The 24,159-nt window shown below is 33.8% G+C and overlaps 1 protein-coding gene and 1 non-coding gene across 2 annotated transcripts; both read right to left on the bottom strand.

Annotated features, from left to right (window-relative positions):
- Positions 1-2,743: 2,743 nt before the first annotated feature.
- On the bottom strand, positions 2,744-4,282 carry LOC110653708 (loganic acid O-methyltransferase). Its single transcript, XM_021809460.2, has 3 exons — positions 4,143-4,282; positions 3,340-4,002; positions 2,744-3,250 (listed from the first exon to the last, which is right to left on the bottom strand). The coding sequence occupies exons 1-3, from the start codon at positions 4,248-4,250 to the stop codon at positions 2,903-2,905; spliced, it is 1,119 nt and encodes a 372-aa protein (XP_021665152.1). The 5' UTR covers positions 4,251-4,282; the 3' UTR covers positions 2,744-2,902.
- Positions 4,283-9,886: 5,604 nt separating this feature from the next.
- LOC131176286 (small nucleolar RNA R71) lies at positions 9,887-9,993 on the bottom strand. Its single transcript, XR_009146409.1, has one exon. It is a non-coding gene; the product is annotated as a small nucleolar RNA R71 (small nucleolar RNA).
- Between the last annotated feature and the right edge of the window lie 14,166 nt (positions 9,994-24,159).

Here is a 24,159-nt window from a genome sequence, read left to right as displayed (position 1 = left end):
CATCCTTTGGCCTGCCTTGGCAAATATCAAAAAGTTCCCCAACACCCTTCTCTACTCCCTTCTCATTTCTGGTTTCATTCATATCTTTTTGAACATTTTTATGGAATGTAGGAGGAGACTTTTTCCTATAAACTTTCTTCTGAATAGGAGGAGGCCTTTTCTTTGTTTGTTCTCCTTTTGCACCCACTCATTGTTGAGGAAGCTGTCTATTCTCCTTTGTATGATTAACCTTTCCCCTCTCTGCCTTGCCTCTACCATATTTAGAGCAGTGTGCGTGTAGTGTGGTAATGGATATGGTTAGAACGGGTAGATGATATGGTTAGAATGGGTAGATGCGGCTTGAGAGACACTCGCTAGGACCTGGTCCTTTATGGATAAGTCGGGATAGGCACGGCTCGAGATGATCTCGCTGGCCCCCGCATTTAGTTTATTAAGTGAAAATCCGGCTTGAGAGACACTCGCTGGCAGATGTTGAATTAAGAGAGCTGTATAGGGGATTAGCTCCTATATATGTACTATTTGAACATTATTGGGTGTGTGAGTGCTCCAAATTATCTTTTTGCTGTTCTGATGTGATTTGTATGAAAATTATGATGATGTTGTATTCCACTCTTTAGGATGCATTAGCTTTAGATAGCTATAGAAATTGTGATTAAAATTGGTATTTTACTCTCTGAGTCGAATGCTCACTCCTGTTTACCTTATTTTTCCAGGATACAGGAGATCTCTTTTTGAGTTCTAACCTGCTTCTCTCCCTCGCAAGTCATCTATTTATGTTTGTGATATTTTGTATAATTTTGCTAACTTCTAGAATTATGCATGTGTTAGAAATACTTATATGATTTGGGTCTGTATTATAATTGCCATGTTAGACCTGTAAACGTATTAAATTCATGTATGATTAGACTGGATGAGGGAGTTGAGCTCCCATTTGATTCTATGATATTATGAGTATATGGAGGATGAGCTGAGCTCCCCATATTATTATATATTGTGTTTACAGGTCGTGCGAGTCAAAAACTCCCCGTTATATGGTCTACATTATGGCCGGACTCTGTCCGGTTGAATTCTTGGATTGAGCTTAAAATGAGCCTTAGGAATAGTTAGGCTTACTACGGGTCTCGAGGGCTTTAAGCTAGCCCAGGTCCTAGTGTCGGTCTAGCCCATAGGATGGGTCGTGACACAATCAAAACTTGATATAATGTTAAAAAGTTATTTTTTTTTATTATTTAAAGGAAGTTTAATGAACCAAATTATAATTTATTAGCTATAGAAAAAATAGCTTTCTTTCTTTAAGTTTTCTTTTAAAATAAATTATTTATAAAAAAATTTCAATTGAATTCTTATACAATCATTTTTTAATTAATTTTTTAAGTTAAAAATAATTGAATTCTCTCATTTTAAAGATAATAATTTATAATAAAAAAAATTAATTAAATTGAATTTTTGTAAATTTTAATTTCTACACGGGAGTTAATAACTTTTACTAATTAAGAAATTCAATTTACGATATCCTCAAGCAAGTTTTATACGCTTCACAGATATAAAAAGAAGGATAGTGCCACAATTTTGCAATATTTTTGCTGTCAATTTAGGGGCTGCTATATATTATGTTTATTCACAAACCTTTGGTTTTGATTAGTTTGAAGAAAAAGTCGAGCTCTTAGCAAGGCCATGTTGTTCTTGCAGCATATGAGTTTCTGGGAGATGTTTTGTATTTTCTTTATTCTATTATTAGTCCATGAAAAGGGTGTTTAGTTCATCTATTGAGTGCAGCTGATAACTGATAGATATCCAAATAGATGAACTGGAGTGTTTATATCAACTCTATTTTTAGAGTTGTTTCTCGTTAGCTGATAGCTGATTTTATTTTATTTTTTATTTTGACTATATTATTCTTTTTTATTTAACTCAAAAATTAATATTTTAATATTTTTTATTTATAATTTTAATATTTTTATTATCGCATTTTAATTTTGTTAAAATATTTTTATAAATAACATAAAATATAAAATATTTATTTATATATAAAAACTTAAAATTAATTATAAGTTTTGTCGTTATCAACAATAATAATTACTGTATTATTTTATCTATATTTTTAAAGTTATTTAATTATTTTTTAAAAAATTTAATTATTTTCTTATTTCAATAATAAAATAAATGATATAATATAATAAATTAATAATTTTATATTTATTTTAATAATATAATAAATGATATAATATATTATTTAATAATTATATATTTAATTTAATAATAAAATAAATAATATAATATAATAAATTTATAATTTTATATTTATTTCAATAATAAAATAAATTATATAATTTATACTCTTATTAGTCCTTTCACATATCAATAGCAACAGCTAAATATAGTTTTACCAAACACTTAACATAAATCAGCTATCATCAACTATCAACTATAAGCTAACAGTTATCAGCTGTATTCAACAGTTAAACTAAACAGGCTCGAAGTATTCCACACTTTTAAGCTTTGGGAAAGATTGACATACGTTACTCTTACTTTGCAGAAAGATTATTTCTGTGGTTTAAACCTGTAACTTTCAAGTCACAAATTTGATCCAACATGCATTTGGAACATTGATTAACTTACAATTTGTTTTTCCTTTCATCATTACGTACTAATTTTTTTTCATAAATTTTCTTTTTTCTTATAAGCTAAAATTTTATTAACATTTTAAAAAATCAAGAAAAATTTATTAACTTGAGAACACACAACTAACCTAATTAAGCCATCAGGCTTACACTAAATACACTCAACTTAAGACCACAAATTTTCTTTTATTGCACACACACATATATATAATATATTATGCCATGCCTAACAAGCATTAAGAAAGCTTCACCAGCCAGACAAATTAAATTTTTAATCGTAATCATTTACGTTGAAGGACGTAGTAAGATTGAATTTTGTCCTTGTAAGCTCTTTCCATTTTGTCGAAGACCTTCGGAAGTTTATTTACCAGTAACTGCTCGAACATTTCATCCACAATTTCATTTGGGAAGTGTTTGGTGAACATTCCTTCCATTGGAGCCCTAATGTGCCTCACATATTCTTTCATATCAACGTGCACGTCATCTGTTAGCCAAGGAGCTGGATTTGTTAGTCCTATCGCTTCAATGTCGAAACACCCATTCTTTTCCACCACGGCAGCAAATTCTCCTGGAGGAGCAGCATATATTGGCAAGTTGAAGGCATCCACTTGGTCTTCACTTATTATTCCCTGCTGACAAAAAAAAAAGACGAATTCAATAAAAAAACTATCATTTTTTTTTTGGCTATTTTGAAAGCAGTAGTAAGTTATTGACATACCCTTTTCGACATATCAAGGAGGGTTGATTCGAAACTACTGTACAATATGCCATTTGCAAGTTCAGAATAAGGCATTCCATCAGGAATACTTGGCATGATAACTATAAGCATCCCTCCAGGCACTATCTCTTCAGCTCTTGCGTTCAGGAAATTATTTAGGTCTTCAGCCCATCTTTCTCTATATGCTTTAAGTACCTCATCAGAGGCGCCTGCATAGTGAATCTTCCCTTTGTTCCACGCAGGAGAGTTCTTGTCTACCAAACTTTCTGGTACCTTAGAGAGCCAATGGAGTGCATAATTGGATTGCACAACATGGAGGGAAGATTTAGGGAATACTCGGCCATGAAAAGAACCCGGCACCCCGGCTGCAAAGTATTCCCTGTCAGGTGGGAGAGACCTGAAGAGGGTATTGAAATCATTTGAGGGTTGATCATTAAAGAACACTTGAAATTCAGGCATGGGTTCATTAGGGAATTGGGATAGATATTTCTTTTTAACTATATCTATTAGAGATTGCAAAGAAGTAAATGTATTTGGACCAACTGCGCATCCAAAATCAGCAAGACAAATTGTTCTATTGGAAGCAGATGAGAGGGATTTCACATCTAGCTTCTTGGTGATTACTTCATCTATTATATCCTTTGTGACATTTGCAGCTCTTCTCTGCCAGTGAATCAAAATTTATAATCATTAGAAATAATAAAAGCAATATATATACATAACGTAATAATTTGTCACAATTCAAATTAAAATAATATAATTGAGCAACAGAATTCAATAATTAAAAATGTAGAATAGAAAACCTGGTAGACTGAGTTTTTGAAGTAGCTGTTGGCTCCTAATCCTCCGATCGCTCGGATGGGTCCTTCCACATCGTTTTTCAGTACTGTTTCTCTCACCAATGCTTCCATCTCTGAGCAGTTAATCTGCTGCGTTTGCTCAGACCATACGGCAAGGTTTATTGGGACTTTAGGTACCTTTGCACTTTCTATATAGATAGAGCCAACATAATTGTGTAAATAATATTATTATTGTTTTTATCAATGAAGTTTAGTCCCTTAATATTAAAGTCATTTTTAGAGTTATGAAATCCCGAGTTTGATTCTCAATCAGAATTAATTATTATAGAAGAATATATATATATATATATATATATATATATATATATATATATATATATATATATATATATATATATATAATTTCCTGGTATAATACAATCTTCTTGTCAGCATATAGCTTCTAAGCATAAAAAAAGGACTATTATGCGTTCTTTTTATATATTTATATGTTGCCTAATTGATCACTATAATTAATTTTACCCTCTGATATTGATATCAATTTTTTTGTGAAGGATCACAATTTAATTGAAAATGACATTCTTAAATATATAGAGTTGCTAATTAATTAATTAATTACCCTAATTCATAACATTATTATTATTATTATTATTATTATTATTATTATTATTATTATTATTATTATTATTATTATTATTGATGTTGTTGTTCTTATTAGTATAGAATAATTAGTTAGAATATAACCAATCAATTGTCACTATCAACTTTAAGGACCACAATATTGATTGAAAAAAAAATTATTATATTTGATTTAATTTGCATAATTCATATGTAATCAATATGGAATTCTTGAGGAGTTACTTCCAAGTTGCATTAATAAATATGAGATTTATGACATTGATCTTCCGTTGCTTTTGTCACCATTGGCCTAAAGGCATATAAAGGGACCACTGTGTGGAGTAACGGGGCAAGCTAGTTAAAGGCAAGCTAGTTAAACACACATTAAAAGGAAACAATTAGTGGGGAATGCACCAATTTCATTGTAATTATATATATAAAATAAAAATTTTTTATAATAACATTTATATGTTTTTATATTTTTTTAAATAAATAAAATTTAAATATTTTATTAAATTATATATCCGATTTGAATTGAAATTGAAAGTGTCATAAAAGTTGATTTTTAATTAATTATTAAAACTTAATACTTTGTTAAAATATTTGTATTGGACCTAGGGGTCTTAACATATGTTTTGGTAATAATAAACAATTAGAGTGCTACTAATCTATCTTGAAAGTATTTGTGTGAGCACTCTCCCTTAAAAATCTCCACCTATCCTTCAAGTTTTTTAATTAACACTCAATTCATCCCTCTTTTGGGTTGGTACAAGGGACAATAATATAAAATATATAAATTTAAATTTTAATCCTAGTTATTCTAAAAGAAACTTCACATGTGTGAGAAATCCTATTAGTACTAACTACATAACTTATTCACAAGTCATTATTATAATATATTATAATCATTCTAAAAACTCTACAGTATTAGAAATTTAATAGAATTTTCATATAATATATGACATATAAAATATTATATATAAAAATTTAAATTACAAAATAATGTGCAACGCATGTCAAGAAAAAAAATTAGTTAATTAAAATATATAAAATTAAATAAGTTTGGGTATTATTCAAGCAATAATATATGAATTTTGGGAGTAAGGTAAATTTCGTAAATACCATTACCATTGCCATCTCTAGGGGAGAGCAGTTTTTGGTTTAAATCGAAAAATCGAATCGAATCGAGTTAATTCAGTTTAATCGGTTCGGTTTTAAAACTCAATCGGTTTGGTTCGGTTATTTTCATAAAAAATAAAAAAAACCGAACCGAACCGAAATTATATATATATATATATCAAGAAAATCAAAGAAAACCAAATCGACCCATAAGATTTAGGTTTGATCAGTTTAAAATTGAACCGAACCCAATTGAAAATCAGAAGCTCAATTTATAAATTTCGGTTTGATCGGTTTAAAATCAAACCGAACCGATATTTATCGATTTGGTTCGGTTCAATTTTCTCTTATTAATCGATTTGGTTCGATTTTTAAAATGTTTGATTTTTGGTTTTCGATTTTATCAGTTCAGTTTAGTTCGGAACCGAACCGACCGTTTGCACACCCCTAGCCATCTCTACTAGTTAAATTTAGGTATTATAATTGATATCAGAATCCCACTAATTAAAAAATTATGTAAAGCTGGTAGATTTACGAGTAAAGTAACCATTATAAATAACTTAAACTATTCATTTGGACTTATTAGTTTGGGTTAGTTTTATTATCAAAATCAAACTAAATTAGAAAATTGTGCATAATTGATAAGTTTGTGAAGAAAGATTACCCGTGGTTAAAGATAAGTTGTAGCCACACACTTTAACAACACAAATACCATCTGAACCAAATAACTTCATAAGTCTTAAATCATCGGTCCAAAATCGCTAATCCTCATTATTTTTGGGCAGTTACGTTTTTGGCCATATAAACCCATTAACCATTTTTTTAAAATCAATGTGAGATGTTACGATCTCCCTTAATTTTACAGCATGTTTATTTCAGTATTGATGTTGTACTAATATTATTGCACTATACTAGATATAATTGCTAAGTTGAAATCAGATTTTTGGGTATTATTATTCATGGGTGCCTCGAGTGGTTCCATCCTATCTTTACTCATAAATAAACTTTTTGTACAGATCTATCAAATTCACATAATTTTCTGACTAAGATGACTTTAATACTAATTATAATACTCTAAATTCAACTAGTTTAAATAACTTTTTGATTTAAGTTATTGGCCCAAAATGATTCATTCAAATTATTTCTTAGTAGTTGAGCCATATCCGCATTTTATCTGAATATATTGATATAGTTTTCCTAGAAACATAAGGAACTCCTTATACACGCTATTAAAAAAAAAAGTTTAATTTTTTTTTTCACTTTTAAAATGAAGTTATTTATTTTTAATTTGATTAGAAACAAATTAAAAATAAAAAAAAATCCATTTCTAATTAAGTCATTGCTAGTAATGATTGTAAAAATAAAAATAATAGTTATTTAATGCAATTTATTATTTTATTTTTTAAAATTATAAAATCAACATAATTGATTAAAGAAAAAAATCAAAAGAGTAATATAATAATATTAATTAGCAAGCTAAGTTCTCTTTAAAAAGTGTCACGTGACAACTTTTAGAGAAATTTTTGTATACTTTATGATAGAGATAAATTATCATAATATGTAAGTGATTAATTTTATCAGTTACAAAAAGAAAAATTATGATATCCTAAAGAAAGACTAATCATTAGCTATGAAATAATACAAATTTGTTTAGGTTTCTGATGCATACATGCATAGTCATTTAGGGTTAATTTCATAGCCATTTTATTTTATTATTAGTCACTTTTAACTAATTTCATTAGTTATTTAGTTAGTTTTTCATAATTGTCAATTTTGGATTAATTTGTAATTTTTACTTTGTTTTGTAGGAAAAATGGTGTTTTGGAAGGACTAAAAAGAAATTTTGCAATTGAGGAGTGATCTCTACAGCCAAAGATGTCAAAAACAAGTTTCAAAGTTGAAATATGCATTGGCCAAATTGCGCATAACTTGCCGCATAAGCCATGCAGATCTGCATAAGGAAAAAAATCACTGTTCCATTACCTGCCGAATTGTGCATAAGAAGAGTGCATGGCTTATGCAGATTCATGCCCCCTTATGCAATCTCACGGAATTGTGCATAACCTATGCACATGGTCATGCAGTTTTGCATAAGTGAACCAGAAACCAGCCTAAACTTGCATAAGGGACTGCATGACTTATGCAGTCCACTTATGCAGTCCCACAAAGATTTTATTAATGTGCTGACAGAAGATTCCCTCAGAAAATCCCTCCTAAAACACACCATTTTAGGGCTCCATGTCAGAAAATGCTATAAATAGCCTCATTTCCCATTTTAGAAGGGGGAGGAGAGCAGAAAAAGGAAAGGAAGAGGAGCAAAAGGGCAGCTGAAGAGTCACAAATCTCTCCCACACCATTTCCAATCAGATTTGGAGATTTCTTTCCTTTCTTACATTTTTCCTACATTTCTAGTGTTTAGTTTCTTGTTTCCTAGCTTAGATTAAAGCTTTATTTCCATACAAACTAAGGATATCTTGTAAACATTATGGATAGTGAGTAGTTTTATTTTGATTCTGGAGTAAGGGTTGTAATATTTGAGATATTTTGTGAATTTTGATTGGGTAATCCATATTTTGTGGTCTTAATGAGTTTTATTCATTTCTTGTGTGCTTAATGACATGCTTAATGTAGGATCCCATTAAGTGATGTTCTTAATCCATGGTTGAGGCACCGAAAGGAGAAGACCTTGTGATAGATAATCAAGAAATTTGACTTAATTAACTTAGATCTAGAAATAGACTAAGGATTAAGAGGATTCACAGATTAATTAAAGAACTTAATGGGTCTTAATTAACTCTAACTCCACGAAAGTAGGATTAGATTGATTAAGGCACTTTTTGTCTCACTCGAAAGGGTATTCAAAGGATTTAAGAATTAATCTCCTTAAAACCCGTAAGTTCCACAAGATTGGATAACCAATTTAAAATTCCCAAAATAGCTTGAATATGAAATCCCGAACTCCGGAATCGCCTTTTTATAATTGTTAATTTCTAATCAAATTTAATTGCTTGCCATTTTAAATTTTTCCATATTTCACTTGCTTATTTCAAATTGATGCAATTTTAGTTTAATTGATACATTGTTGGTTAGATTATTAATTTTGCACGTATAGATTTCATACTCCAATACCCATCAATTTATTGCTTTAATTTCAAAATTAGTTCAATTTAGTCAACTTTTATATCAAAAATTCAATCATTAACACAACTCCTCGTGGGAACGATATCTTTTCTATATTACTTGTACGACCCGTGCACTTGCGGTTGGGCCACATCAAGTTTTTGGCGCCGTTGCCGGGGAGTTGTTTGTTTAAGATTGAATTCTTGATTATTTTAGTTGTTTTTAGTTTTATTTTTATTATCTTTTCATTTTGTGTTTGTTTGTTCTTTTTCAGGTACTTTTAATCTTTTATGAGAAGAGCTAGAAGCACAAGTGACACATCCTTATTGTTCAATCCTGAAATTGAGAAATTTTGTAAAGCCAACAAGAAAGAAACCAGAAGAAGAAAAGAAGCTTTGAGAGAAACTGAATTAGAAGCAGACATGGCTGATGAAAGAATTAGAATTGGTGGAGGTAATGTTGGAAATGATCGAAATAATGAAAATGCAACCCAAGGTGAAGAGATTATAAATGCTAATGTGCCTAGCGGAAGTATGATGGATCATGCTTTTCCTCGTTTTGATGACTTGAGAGAGAGCATAGCAAGACCAAGAATTGATGCAAATAGCTACAAGATGGATTTTGGAGTTTTTCAAATGATTCAAAATTCCCAATTTGGAGGTCATCCTTCTGAAAATCCACACACACATCTGAAGAAATTTGCTATGATCTGTGACATACAAAAACAACCTGGAGTGTCTGATGATGCAGTAAGATTGAAGCTATTCCCATTCTCTTTGAAAGATAGAGCATTGGATTGGCTTGATTCTTTACCTCACAACTCCATCACAAATTGGGAGCAACTCACTGATGCATTTCTTGCACAATATTTTCCACCTGGAAAAACTCAAGAATTGAGAAATCAAATGACAGCTTTCAGACCAAGAGAAGATGAAACTCTTTATGAATCATGGATGAGATGGAAAGAATTAGAGAGACAATGCCCACATCATGCCATTCCAAAATGGATGATAAATCAGAATTTTTACACAAATGTCTCTCCTGCTATCAGAGGGATTATTGATGCTCAAACAGGAGGAGAATTTATTATGAAGCATGAAGATGAAGCTTATGAGCTATTGGAGAAAATTACAAAGAATACTCATCTTTGGAGTAGTCCAAGAGGACCAGCTCCAACTCAGAAGAGGCAAGCTGCTGGAATGTATGACCTTAATCCATTCAATATGATTAATGCAAAGTTTGATGCACTTACAAATGTCTTGGCTAAGAAGATGGAAGATTTGAGTATGTTGGTTAGTTCATCATCATCATCTGGAAGTTCACAACAAGTTGCTTATGCAGAAGGAACTACCAGCTGTGGAGTAGACTATGGAGAGCAAGTTGCATAAGTTGGTAATTATGGAAACAAGCAAATGGGAAATCCTTACTCTCAAACTTATAATCCAACTTGGAGGAATCATCCCAACTTTTCATGGGGAAATCAGCAAAGTCAAGTTCCAAATCAGAATTTTCAACCACAACAGCAATAAGGAATTCCATATCAGCAAAATAGGCAACCATTGCCTAATTTTCAGCAAAAAAATATGAATCCTCCACCAAAACAGCAAGAACAAAGTTCCACCACAGAAGCTTTATTACAACAGATTCTTGCTAACCAAAATAAGCATGATGAGGAGATGAGAGAGATGAAAGCAAGGCTAGAACAGATGCAAACACATAGAGAATCTTTGGAAAATCAGATTGCACAACAAGCATCTTCCTCAAGTACCAAGTCTTTTGGAAAACTTCCAAGTCAACCAGAGAACCCAAGAGAGCAGTGTCAAGCTATTACTTTAAGAAGTGGGAAAGTTGTAAATAATGAGAAGAGTGAAAAAAATGAGAAAAGTGAAAATAGTGAGAAGAGAGAAAATGAGAAAGAAACTGATGAGGGTGAAAAACAAGAGAGTGCAGAAAAATGTAAAGAGAAAATTGAAGAGAAGGAAGAGAAATACATACCTCCGGAGCCTTATAAGCCACAGCTTCCCTTTCCACAAAGATTTCACAAAGCCAAGCTTGATAAGCAATTTGGGAAGTTCTTAGAGGTTTTGAAGAAGCTATACATAAATGTGCCTTTTGTTGATGCTCTTTCACAAATGCTCTCTTATGCAAAATTCTTAAAAGAAATTCTCTCAAACAAGAGAAGAATTGAAGACCATGAAACTGTAGCCTTAACTGAGGAATGTAGTGCCATCCTCCAAAGGAAACTTCCTCCAAAGCTCAAGGATCCAGGGAGTTTTTCAATTCCATGCCACATTAGGGAATCTTGTTCTACAAAAGCTTTATGTGATTTAGGCGCTAGTGTTAGTCTTATGCCCCTTTCCATTTATGAGAAGCTCAATATGGGAGATCTAAAGCCAACCCACATTTCTCTTCAGTTAGCTGACAGATCAATTAAGTATCCTGAAGGAATTTTGGAGAATGTGCCTCTGAAGGTTGGGAAGTTCTATATACCTGTTGACATTGTTATCTTGGACATGGAAGAAGATTCTAATATCCCAATTATCTTGGGAAGACCCTTTCTAGCTACAGCAGGAGCATTGATTGATGTTAAGGGAGAAAAATTGACTCTTAGAGTTGGTGAAGATCAATTGGTTTTCAATATTAATAACACTATGAAGAAGCATCATTCTGAAGCTGATACTTGCTTGAGAGTTGATATCATTGATGAGCTGGTTAAAGAACATTTCAGAAAGAAATATCCGGAAGATCCACTTGAAAATTGTTTGGTTCATGGAGGAGGCATAGATTATGACAACCCTTATGTGGCTGCATATGCTCAACATTTAGAGGGTAGTCCACCATTCATTTCTGCTCCAGTTTTTCAACTCACACAAAAGGAAAAAGTCGAATCTAAGCAATCATCATTCAAGGAAAAAGATGCACCTAAGGTAGAACTTAAGCAACTTCCTTCTCAGCTCAGGTATGAATTTCTTGGCACCAATAACACTTATCCAGTAATTGTAAATGCAAACTTGAGTACCTTAGAGGCTGATAAGTTGTTAAGAGTGTTGAGGCAATTCAGGAAGGTTTTAGGATATACCATAGATGACATTAAGGGAATAAGCCCACACTTTTGCATGCATAGAATTATTTTGGAAGAAAATTGTAAGCCATCTATTGAACATCAGAGGAGGCTGAACCTAAATATGAAAGAAGTTGTTAAAAAGGAAATTTTGAAGTTGCTTGATGCAGGGATCATATACCCTATCTCAGACAGTACTTGGGTGAGCCCAGTACATGTTGTCCCAAAAAAGGGTGGAATGACAGTGGTCAAAAATGAAAATAATGAATTAATTCCCACCAGAACAGTGACTAGTTGGCGAATGTGCATAGATTACAGAAAATTAAATATTGCCACTAGAAAAGATCATTTTCCACTTCCCTTCATTGATCAGATATTAGAAAGACTGGCTAGGCATTCTTATTTTTGCTATTTAGATGGATACTCAGGTTTTTTTCAAATCCCTATCCATCCAAATGATCAAGAGAAAACCACTTTTACTTGTCCATATGGAACCTTTGCTTATAGGCGGATGCCATTTGGGTTGTGTAATGCACCAGCTACTTTCCAAAGGTGCATGATGGCAATCTTCTCAGATTTCATTGAAGATATAATGGAGGTTTTTATGGATGACTTTTCTGTTTATGGATCTTCATTTGACATATGCTTGGCTAACCTTTCTAAAGTTTTGCAGCGATGTGCAGATACTGACCTTGTGTTAAACTGGGAAAAGTGTCATTTCATGGTTCAGGAAGGGATAGTGCTTGGACATTTGGTGTCTAACAGAGGAATAGAGGTTGATAAAGCCAAAGTTGAAGTGATAGAGAAGATGGCTCCTCCTACCAATGTCAAGGAAATTCGAAGTTTTCTAGGACATGCTGGGTTCTACAGACGCTTTATCAAGGATTTTTCTAAAATAGCCAAACCTTTGTCTAATTTGTTAAGTCATGACACACCATTTGTATTTGACCAAGAGTGTCTGGATGCCTTTTGCAGGTTGAAGCGAGCTTTTATCACTGCACCAATCATGCAACCACCTGATTGGAGCCTACCTTTTGAAATTATGTGTGATGCTAGCAACTATGCAATTGGAGCTATTCTTGGTCAAAGAAAGGACAAAAAGGCTTATGCTATTTATTATGCCAGTAGAACACTGGATGAGGCTCAAACAAATTATGCAACAACTGAAAAGGAATTTTTAGCAATTGTCTTTGCATTGGAAAAGTTCAGACCTTACATTATTGACTCAAAGGTGGTTATATTTTCAGATCATGCAGCCATCAGGTATTTACTCCATAAAAAGGAGGCTAAACCTAGACTCATTAGGTGGATTCTGATGCTACAAGAGTTTGATTTGGAGATTAGAGATAAGAAGGGAGTTGAAAATGTAGTAGCTGATAATCTGAGTAGGCTGAAATTTGATGATGAAGAAATGGATGAAATCCCTATTGATGAGTTTTTCTTGGATGAACAACTTTTCTCTCTTGTTGCTAAATTACCTTGGTATGCAGACTTTGTGAATTATCTATCTTGTGGAGTTCTACCTCTAGGAATGACATGGCAACAAAAGAAAAAGTTTTTGCATGAGGTAAAATTTTATAGATGGGATGATCCTTTACTCTTTAGGAGATGTTGTGATGGTTTAATAAGGAGATGTATTCCTGATGAGGAGACACAGAGTATTATGCATCATTGCCATGCTTCTGATTATGGAGAACATTTTGGAATCTCTAAAACAGCTAGTAAAATTTTGCAAGCTGGTTTCTTTTGGCCAAATCTTTTTAAGGATGTGAGGAAATTTGTGTTGGAATGTGATAAATGTCAAAGGAGTGGAAACTTGTCAAAAAGAGATCAAATGCCCCTAAATGGTATTCTTGAAGTAGAATTATTTGATGTTTGGGGAATAGATTTTATGGGGCCATTTCCTCCTTCATATGGTAATAAATACATTCTAGTTGGGGTTGACTATGTGTCAAAATGGGTGGAAGCTATTGCAACTCCAACTAATGATGCTAAAGTGGTAGTGAAATTTTTGAAGAAATTTGTCTTGAGTAGATTCGGAGCTCCTAGGGCTGTGATTAGTGATGGGGGTTCCCATTTTTGTAATAAACAATTTGAGAGCTTAATGAGGAAGTATGGTGTAGTGCACAAGATAGCTACCCCATACCATCCTCAAACTTCAGGACAAGTTGAAATTTCTAACAGAGAACTCAAGCATATCTTAGAGAAAACAGTGAGCAATTCTCGGAAAGATTGGTCTATCAAACTAGATGATGTTTTATGGGCATATAGGACTGCTTACAAAACCCCTATAGGAACTACTCCCTTTAGGTTGGTGTATGGTAAGTCTTATCATTTACCTGTGGAGCTAGAACATAGAGCATATTGGACTATTCAGACCTTGAATTTTGATCTTAAGCAAGCTGGTGAGAAAAGGTTATTGCAACTTAATGAGCTTGAAGAATTAAGGATGGATGCTTATGAAAGTGCCCGTATTTACAAAGAAAGAACCAAGGTTTGGCATGATAAGCATCTTAGAAAAAAGGAATTTAAAGAGGGTGATTCAGTTTTATTGTTCAACTCAAGATTGAAATTGTTCCCTGGAAAACTTAAATCAAGGTGGACTGGTCCATATAGAGTTTCTAAGGTTTTCCCTTATGGAGCAATTGAAATTTAGAGTGAAAAATCTGGGAATTTTAAGGTCAATGGGCATAGATTGAAACATTACATAATTGGAGACCTAATAAGGGGAGCAAGCTGTTACAAGCTCTCCAATCCCTCACATCTTTTTAGTGAAATGCATGAAAAGTCCAGCTAAGGACTATAAATTAGCCCTCTTGGGAGGCATCCCAAGTCCTTTTATTTTGCTTTTGCTGATTTACTTTTATTTTTATTGCTTTTGTTTTTATCTTAAATCTCCACAAATTCCATTTTTGACATTGTTGAATCTTGTCCCTTGTAGATGTATTTCAATGGAGGAAGGCTGGTAAACTGCTAGGGAGTGACCCTTAACTGATATTTTATCCCTCAACTCTCCCAAAAATTGATTGATTTTTGCTGCATATCCTGTGCAGGTTTGCTCCTGGTTTATGCAGAGAAAAAAATGAAATCTGCAGCAAAGAGGGGGTCTGCAGCAGATGACTTATGTTCTTGGTGAGGTTGGGTGTGCAACTTTTAAGTATATGTGCTTTTAATGTTAATATGGTGGTAAGTAAGTCATCTTTATAGTTTTGAGCTTATTATTTGGGTTGTGAGATTTAAGATGGACATGCTGCATTTTCTTGGCATGACTTGGGAGTCCATTCTCATTTATGGATAAATGCAACTTTATGCAGATTTTATTGAGTTTTAATGTGCTAAATGTTGATTTGCAGAATTTGAGTCAAAATAGCATGGGTCACAAATGCCTTTTATGCAGGATTCACTTTTACAAGCATGTGTGATGTAATTTTGATGGATTTTGTATATATTGATGTGTTTTTGGTGACAATTTCTTATGGTTTATGCTTCATGGAATTATATTTCTTCATTTTAGGGTATTTTTCACACTTGCAAATCATTTTCAATTGTTCTCTCCATCTTGTTGAATTGTGCCTAAGTAACTGCATAGCTTATGCAATCCTGCATAACCAAAATTCTTGCCATTTTTCACCTCTGTTGCAAACTGCATAAGGTAGTGCATAGCTTATGCAACTCTGCATAGCCACATTTTTGTCAAATTTCATACATACCGAGACTTGCATAAGTGTATGCATGACTTATGCACATTTGCATGACTTCAAATCCTGCATTTTCTCTCTCCACCGAAATCTGCATAAGGGGAGTGCATGACTTATGCACTTCCGCATGACCAAAAACTCCAAATTTCAAAACCTGCCGAGAGGTGCATAAGGAAAGCGCATAGCTTATGCACTTCTGCATGACCACACTCTCCATAATTCAAAACATGCCGACAGGTGCATAAGAGGAGTGCATGACTTATGCACTTCCGCATGACTGAACTCCCTGAAAACCAAAACTTGCCGAGAGGTGCATAAGCAGGGTACATAACTTATGCACTTCTGCATGACTTCCAATCTTGCATTTTCTCTCTCTGCCGAAATCTGCATAAGGAGAGCGCATAGCCTATGCACTTCCGCATGACCAAAAACTCTGAATTCCAAAACTTGCCGAGAGGTGCATAAGTAGAGTGCATAGCCTATGCACTTCTGCATGACCTCACATTCTGAACCCCAAAACTTGCCGAGAGGTGCATAAGCAATGTGCATAAGCTATGCACATTCACTTTCCCCTTATGCAGTTTTATATAAGTCCAGTTTAAAACTTCTTTTCGGCAAATTTTTTTCCCACCTCCACCTCCCGATATCCCTGCTCACTCCTCCCCCCCCCCCCCCCTACAACCTTTATTCTGGCATTACATTTCCTCTCCTCTTCTTCTCCACTTCTATTTTCGCCGCATTTGCCCTAATTTCTCCCTGCATTCTTTCATTTTATCCCTCAACCTCCTCTTTTCTCACCATCGACGACCCATGGAGTCGCCTCCCCATTCCCCTCCAACCTCCCCTCTCGAAGTTTCGCCCCTATCAATGCGACCTCCCAACCTCGATTCCCCTCCACAAGAAACACCTCCACCACCTCCCAAAGCCACCTACAAGCGGAAATTTAGGTCGAAATCTACGAGACCCATTGCTTCTGCACCACCTCTCTCAAAGTGTAAAGAACCACCCACCCCATTTTCAGAACCACCACCTAAAAACCCCAAAACTTTAGCCTCCACACAAGCCAAATCACCCTCTTCCAGCAAAAAGCAAACGTCAGCAGCCTCACTGGTATCAAAACTACCTTGGCCTCTTCCTGATGCAGTTCAAAAGGCAGCCCTTAAGCGACTTAAGGAAAGGAGGGTGCAACCCACTAGGTATATTTCTGTAGATTCTCTCCAATCACTTGGTTTATTTGACAATGTGGTTACCTATCTTAATGGTATGGGTTGGATGGAATTTGTGCACAAGCAAGAAATTATTTATCCAGCTTTAGTTTTGGAATTTATTTCCTCATTCTCTGCCACCCTGAAATTGCATGATGTAGATTTTAAGCCAACTATGAAATTTAGATGTTTGGGGCAAAATAGAGAGTTATCATTGGACCAATTTCATAGCATTTTTGGTTTTGCAATTGATGGGCTATTTAGAGTGCCATACACAGGGGTAGAGGTAGCAAACAAGGGTATTTGGAATGCTGCTCAATTTTGGAGAATTATCACCAACCAACCTCAGACTTTTTCTGCTGGCAGATCAAAAACCTCTCAAATACTAGACCCTGCACTTAGGTTTATTCATAGGCTGATTGCTAGCACTATCTTGGGCAGAGGGACTAGTTACAGTCTTGTGGGAAATCTGAATTATTCATGTTATGGTGTGCTTTTCACAAAGTCAAGGTTTCTCCTGGTTATTTCTTTTGTGAGCATGTGTTGCATATTGCCACCAAATCCATAGGTGACATTGTCTTGGGTGGGCTCATAACTGTAATAGCCAAGCATTTTGGTTTTAATCCTGAAGAGCACCCAATACCAGCACTTGTAGACACCTTATATTTTGATGCTACACACCTATCCAAAACAGGATTCAACCTGCCACATTCTGACATTGCACAACCAAAGAATGGCCAGACCCACTGCTGACCCAAGCCTTTGTCCCACGGTCCCACAAAGACTCTCACGAACCTACCCCACCCCCTCAGTCTGCACAGGACACCCCAGCAGCTTCTGCACAGCCCCCACCTTCTGCAGCTGAACCCTCCTCATCCACAGGCCCTCCTGCATTCAACACTAAAGCCTTATTCACCTACCTTAAAAGGCTTAGTGATGATATATACTTTGTGGATAGGAAGCTTGACACTAGTCTTGATACCCTCAAGGATCGTCATGATCAACTATTTGACTTTGTCATGGAAACCAGAGACAAGCAGAGAGAATTGAAGGAGATGATGAAGCAGCTCATGGTTTTTCTGGGAATGCCTCCTCCACCTCCATCACCTCCTCCAGCACCATCATTTCGACAGCAACCAGCAGCAACCAGCCCCTTAGCAACTTCTTTGGACAAAGGCAAAACAATAGAATTAGATTAGTTTCTGTTTTACTTTTGTTCAAACTTGTAGGAGTTTTTCTTTGTAAATATGTTGAAATAATTTTAGTTTGTTTTGAATTCTGTTTTTCTTGAAGTTTTATTGGATAGCCATTACATTAGTTTTCTTTGATTTCCATTGCCTTTACTGCCCTTTTTGTGCATATTTGTCCATACTCTGTCTATATTCGCATGCTTCTACTGGTGGTTGCACATTTGTCCTTGCTCAGCATCATGCAGCAGCTTTTGAATATACTGCACAGGCTGTGAATTCCCTTATGCAAATATTTTGCATAGCCTGTGCAGCCCTTTTATGCCACTTATGCAGAACTGCACAGGCTGTAATTCCCTTATGCAAATGTCCTGCATAGCCTGTGCAGCCCTTATTGCCACTCATGCGAGCCTTGCGGCCTATGCACCCTACTTATGCACATGTTCGGACGACACTTTACTCTGCATAACACGTGCGACTTCTTATGCATCCCTTTATATCTTGAATTCTCCTCTGCTCCATACCAGGTAACTCTTTCTTTTTGCTCTTAATTTTCACTAATCCTGGTTATTCCCTTTGCTTTGAGTTTTGATATTACATTGCTTGAGACATTGAGGACAATGTCTAATTTTGAGTTTGGGGGTGCACATTTTGATTTTTGCTTCATTTTTCACATTTTGAGTATAGAGCATCCCATCCCATTCCATTTACATATATTGTAAATATTTTACATATACATCCATACATACATATACATTACACATTTAGACACACATTATACATCACTTAGAAATTGTACACATTGCACACAATTAGACTTCCTTCATTTAGTTAATGCATTACTCATTTTTAGGAATCATGCATCATGCATTAAAATCTTTTGCCAAATCCCTTGAGTATTGAAAAGTTGCCTATGAGAGTGATTTGACTTACCTTTAGTTGGGTTTGTGGATTGAAAGTTTCCTAAGAGATGCAAGGTTTTGAAGTGTTTATCCCTTGCCTATATCTTCTTAGCCAAAAAGCCACCCAACTAGTCCTTTAGAGATTGAAGTGTTTAGAGGGAGTTATTGGATATAAGGTAGTCAAATGATGTCTCACCAATCCTAGAACAAATTTTCTAAACCTTTCAAGGCGAAATACCAGCTTGTACTTGAAAAGAGAGATGATTAGGCATTCTTTGATTTAAACCTTCTCATTTTAAACCTTTGGCTCTTTTCCTAATTAAAATTGACCCTTGCAAACCCCTTTGAGCCTTTTTATCCATAATTTTCTTGAAATCCTTATTGTTACCTAGCCAATGAACCAAACACTCCAACCCTTTTCATGAGAATAATTATTTACAACATTAGGTACACACACATATATATATATATATATATATATAAAGAAAAGAAAAAAATACAATAAAAGGGAGAAGAAATGCTTGTCATCTTGTAAAAAAGTGCTAGTATATGTGCTTTTCACCATTGTCATCCAAAATGAAAGAAATCCACCCAAAGTATTAAAAGAAATGAGTTTGGGGGTGGCAATTTTAGGGACAATCATCAAAAGAAAATGCAAGAAACAAGTTAAAGTATCAAAATGTCCCTCCATTTTTATGTGTTTGGTAAAATATGCTAGCACTTGACAATTCTCATTGTGTATTTCTCTCCCCCATATAAATAAATAAATAAATAAAAAGAAAGGAGAAAAAGAAAAAAAAATATAATAAAATAAGAAGTGTACCTTATGTTGTTAAGATTGGAAATATTCTCATGCTTTGAATCCTTTTTACCCATTCTTCTTCTTAGCCTCATTTTGAACCCCATGGCCCCATTACACCCCTAAAAAGACCTTTGATCTCTTGATAGTACTTGCTACATTAGTGGAGATGGGAGTAGGGAATTTGCCTATGGGATTGGAAAACTATTCATTCATTCATTCAATTCCATCATTCCATATAGAGACACTTTGACTATTGATTGTCCTAGAATTCCTTTTGAGCATGACTCTCTCTTTTGATTGGTTGGTTTGGGAATTTTGAATGATAATTGACTTGATGGCTAAGCGGTGAAAGCTTGGATAAGCACTAGATTCTTTGCATTTTGAAGGATGGGTATATGGATTGTTGGTATGGCTAAAGGGGTGTTAAGTTACTTTAATAGGTGATTTTCATAGCTCTTTGGATAAGGCACCCCTAAAAATTTTTGCATCACATTTTAAAGTTTGCTTGAGGACAAGCAAAAGCTTGAGTTTGGGGGTATTTGATGCATACATTTTGCATAGTCATTTAGGTTTAATTTTATAGCCATTTTATTTGATTATTAGTCACTTTTAACTAATTTCATTAGTTATTTAGTTAGTTTTTCATAATTGTCAATTTTGGATTAATTTGTAATTTTTACTTTGTTTTGTAGGAAAAATGGTGTTTTGGAAGGACTAAAAAGAAATTTTGCAATTGAGGAGTGATCTCTACAGCCAAAGATGTCAAAAACAAGTTTCAAAGTTGAAATATGCATTGGCCAAATTGCGCATAACTTGCCGCATAAGCCATGCAGATCTGCATAAGGAGAAAAATCATTGTTCCAATACCTGCCGAATTGTGTATAAGTAGAGTGCATGGCTTATGCAGATTCACGCCCTCTTATGCAATCTCACGGAATTGTGCATAACCTATGCACCTGGTCATGCAGTTTTGCATAAGTGAACCAGAAACCAGCCGAAACTTGCATAAGGGACTGCATGACTTATGCAGTCCACTTATGCAGTCCCACAAAGATTTCATTAATGTGCTGGCAGAAGATTCCCTCAGAAAATCCCTCCTAAAACACACCATTTTAGGGCTCCATGTCAGAAAATGCTATAAATAGCCTCATTTCCCATTTTAGAAGGGGGAGGAGAGCAGAAAAAGGAAAGGAAGAGGAGCAAAAGAGCAGCTGAAGAGTCACAAATCTCTCCCACACCATTTCCAATCAGATTTGGAGATTTCTTTCCTTTCTTACATTTTTCCCACATTTCTAGTGTTTAGTTTCTTGTTTCCTAGCTTAGATTAAAGCTTTATTTCCATACAAACTAAGGATATCTTGTAAACATTATGGATAGTGAGTAGTTTTATTTTGATTCTGGAGTAAGGGTTGTAATATTTGAGATATTTTGTGGATTTTGATTGGGTAATCCATATTTTGTGGTCTTAATGAGTTTTATTCATTTCTTGTGTGCTTAATGACATGCTTAATGTAGGATCCCATTAAGTGATGTTCTTAATCCATGGTTGAGGCACCGAAAGGAGAAGACCTTGTGATAGATAATCAAGAAATTGGACTTAATTAACTTAGATCTAGAAATAGACTAAGGATTAAGAGGATTCACAGATTAATTAAAGAACTTAATGGGTCTTAATTAACTCTAACTCCACGAAAGTAGGATTAGATTGATTAAGGCACTCTTTGTCTCACTCGAAAGGGTATTCAAAGGATTTAAGAATTAATCTCCTTAAAACCCGTAAGTTCCACAAGATTGGATAACCAATTTAAAAATCCCAAAATAGCTTGAATATGAAATCCCGAACTCCGGAATCGCCTTTTTATAATTGTTAATTTCTAATCAAATTTAATTGCTTGCCATTTTAAATTTTGCCATATTTCACTTGCTTATTTCAAATTGATGCAATTTTAGTTTAATTGATACATTGTTGGTTAGATTATTAATTTTGCACGTATAGATTTTATACTCCAATACCCATCAATTTATTGCTTTAATTTCAAAATTAGTTCAATTTAGTCAACTTTTATATCAAAAATTCAATCATTAACACAACTCCTCGTGGGAACGATATCTTTTCTATATTACTTGTACGACCCGTGCACTTGCAGTTGGGCCACATCAGTTTCCAATTTGCATATTATTTCTTGTTACGATAATTACCATCCGAGAAACTATCTAGATTTATGTGGCAAGAGTACATGAACCATTTGCATGTCTCGAGCAGAGTTCAGAGAAAACTACAAGCAAGTTCAAATGAGATTTGCTATCCCGCATTATCCAACCATTAATTGATGTAGGTGTCCATCCGGATAAATTTTGATAATTGTCCCTGAACTTATCTAGTTATAATATTATAGTCCCTCAACTTAAAAATATAACATTAAACCCCATCAACTTTTAAATTTTATACAATAAAACCCCTCTAACCTCCAATTACTAGTTTTTCTGTTAAACATTGATCTGAACAGTTTCAGCTTAGAGCTTAGTCAGTATTTTTCTTTTCTTTCTCAAGCTATGTGTAAATTGAATCATTTTTCTCTCTATAGATAGAATAATTTTTCATGCATAAAGAGAATAATTTTACACTTTGTATAATAGAGGAGAGAGAAATATTGACTAAGCGTCATGCGAAAGCTATTCACATCAGTTTCTAATTGAAAAATCAATAATTAAAAATCAGAGGAATTTTACTATACAAAATTTGAAAGTTTATGGGATTTTATGTTACATTTTAAAATTAAATGACTGTAGTGTTGCAACTATATAAGTTCAGAGATAATTATTAAAATTTATCCATGCCCATCCAGCACAATAAGCTGCCGACTCTTTCAAAGTAAGCTAATACTATTACCATCTAATAATCAAATCCATTTGTAATGTTATTAATAACAAAATACTTAAATCTGTTACATTCTTCCTAGGGGAGAGCAATTTTCGGTTTAAACCGAAAAATCGAACCGAACCGATTCAATTCGGTTCAATCAGTTTGATTTTAAAATTCAATCATTTAGTTTGATTTATAATTTTGATAATTTCGGTTAATCAGTTAGGTTCGGTTATTTTCATAAAAAATAAAAAAAAAACGAAACCGAACCGAAATTATTAATATATATAGGAAATCAAAGAAAATCGAACTAAACCGAATCGAACCGAATCAAATCAAACTGAAATCAAAGAAAACTGAACCGAACCTTAAGATTTTTGAGTTTTGATTTCTAATTTTTTTTTTGTTTTTATGTTTTATTATTTAGATTTAATGTTAAAAATATGAAATTTTATAAATTTCGGTTTGATAGGTTTAAAATCGAACCAAATCGATATTTATCGATTCGATTTGGTTTGATTTTCTCTTATTAATCAGTTTGGTTCGGTTTTTAAAGTTTTTTATTTTTTATTTTTGGTTTTATCGGTTCGAAACCGAACCGACCATTTGCACACCCTAATTCTTCCTAGACAGACTTCTAAAACTGAATAAAAAACCCCAATTTTGTCTAAAATATTAAATAATTACAAATGTAAACTATTATATATAGCAAGGCTAATTTTGATGTTAGCAAACACGCAAATTTAATGCGCACACACAATCACATAATCATATAGTATAGAAAAAAGAAAATAATAATACAGAATTTATATGATTCGACTTTAAGGTCTACATCCACAGGCAAGATGAGAGAAAAAGTTTCACTATGATGAAAAGAATAATATACAATCACTCAAAATTCTCAAATTCTAACCCTAGTGTTTTTCTGAATAGCTCACAACTCTAATGCAAATCGTAAAATATTATAATATTTATATTTGTCCATATTACCACAGACCTCACTTTTTATCCTAACCAGGTCACAACACGAAACTTTTAGGTCGGAAAACAATTCGGACTCACAAAAACATATCCAAAATTCAAGCCACATAAAAATAACACTTGAAAATATAAGTTGATCATCACCTTAACTCTTTCACCTTTATCCAAAATGCTGAACACCATGCATTCAAATAGCAAGCAATTAGGTAACTTAGAAAAAGGCATTCCATTGGGGATACCTAGTGTAACAAATGTCATCATCCCCCCAGTCACAAGTTCTTCAAATATAGCATTCAGAAAATTTTCCAATGTCCTTGGCAAATTTAGATGAATAAGCATTGACTACTTCATTTGGAGCATTTGTGTAGTGAACCCTTTTTGTTCCATGTATGAGAGTACTCATCCAACAACTCTTCTGGCACCTTAGATAGCCAGCGGAGTGCTATAGAGTAATGCACAAAATT

The sequence above is a fragment of the Hevea brasiliensis genome, chromosome 18 (genome assembly GCF_030052815.1).
Source record: "Hevea brasiliensis isolate MT/VB/25A 57/8 chromosome 18, ASM3005281v1, whole genome shotgun sequence".
NCBI lineage: Eukaryota > Viridiplantae > Streptophyta > Magnoliopsida > Malpighiales > Euphorbiaceae > Hevea > Hevea brasiliensis.
Note: the sequence above shows the minus strand (reverse complement) of the source record. Positions and strands in the feature narration are given on the sequence as shown.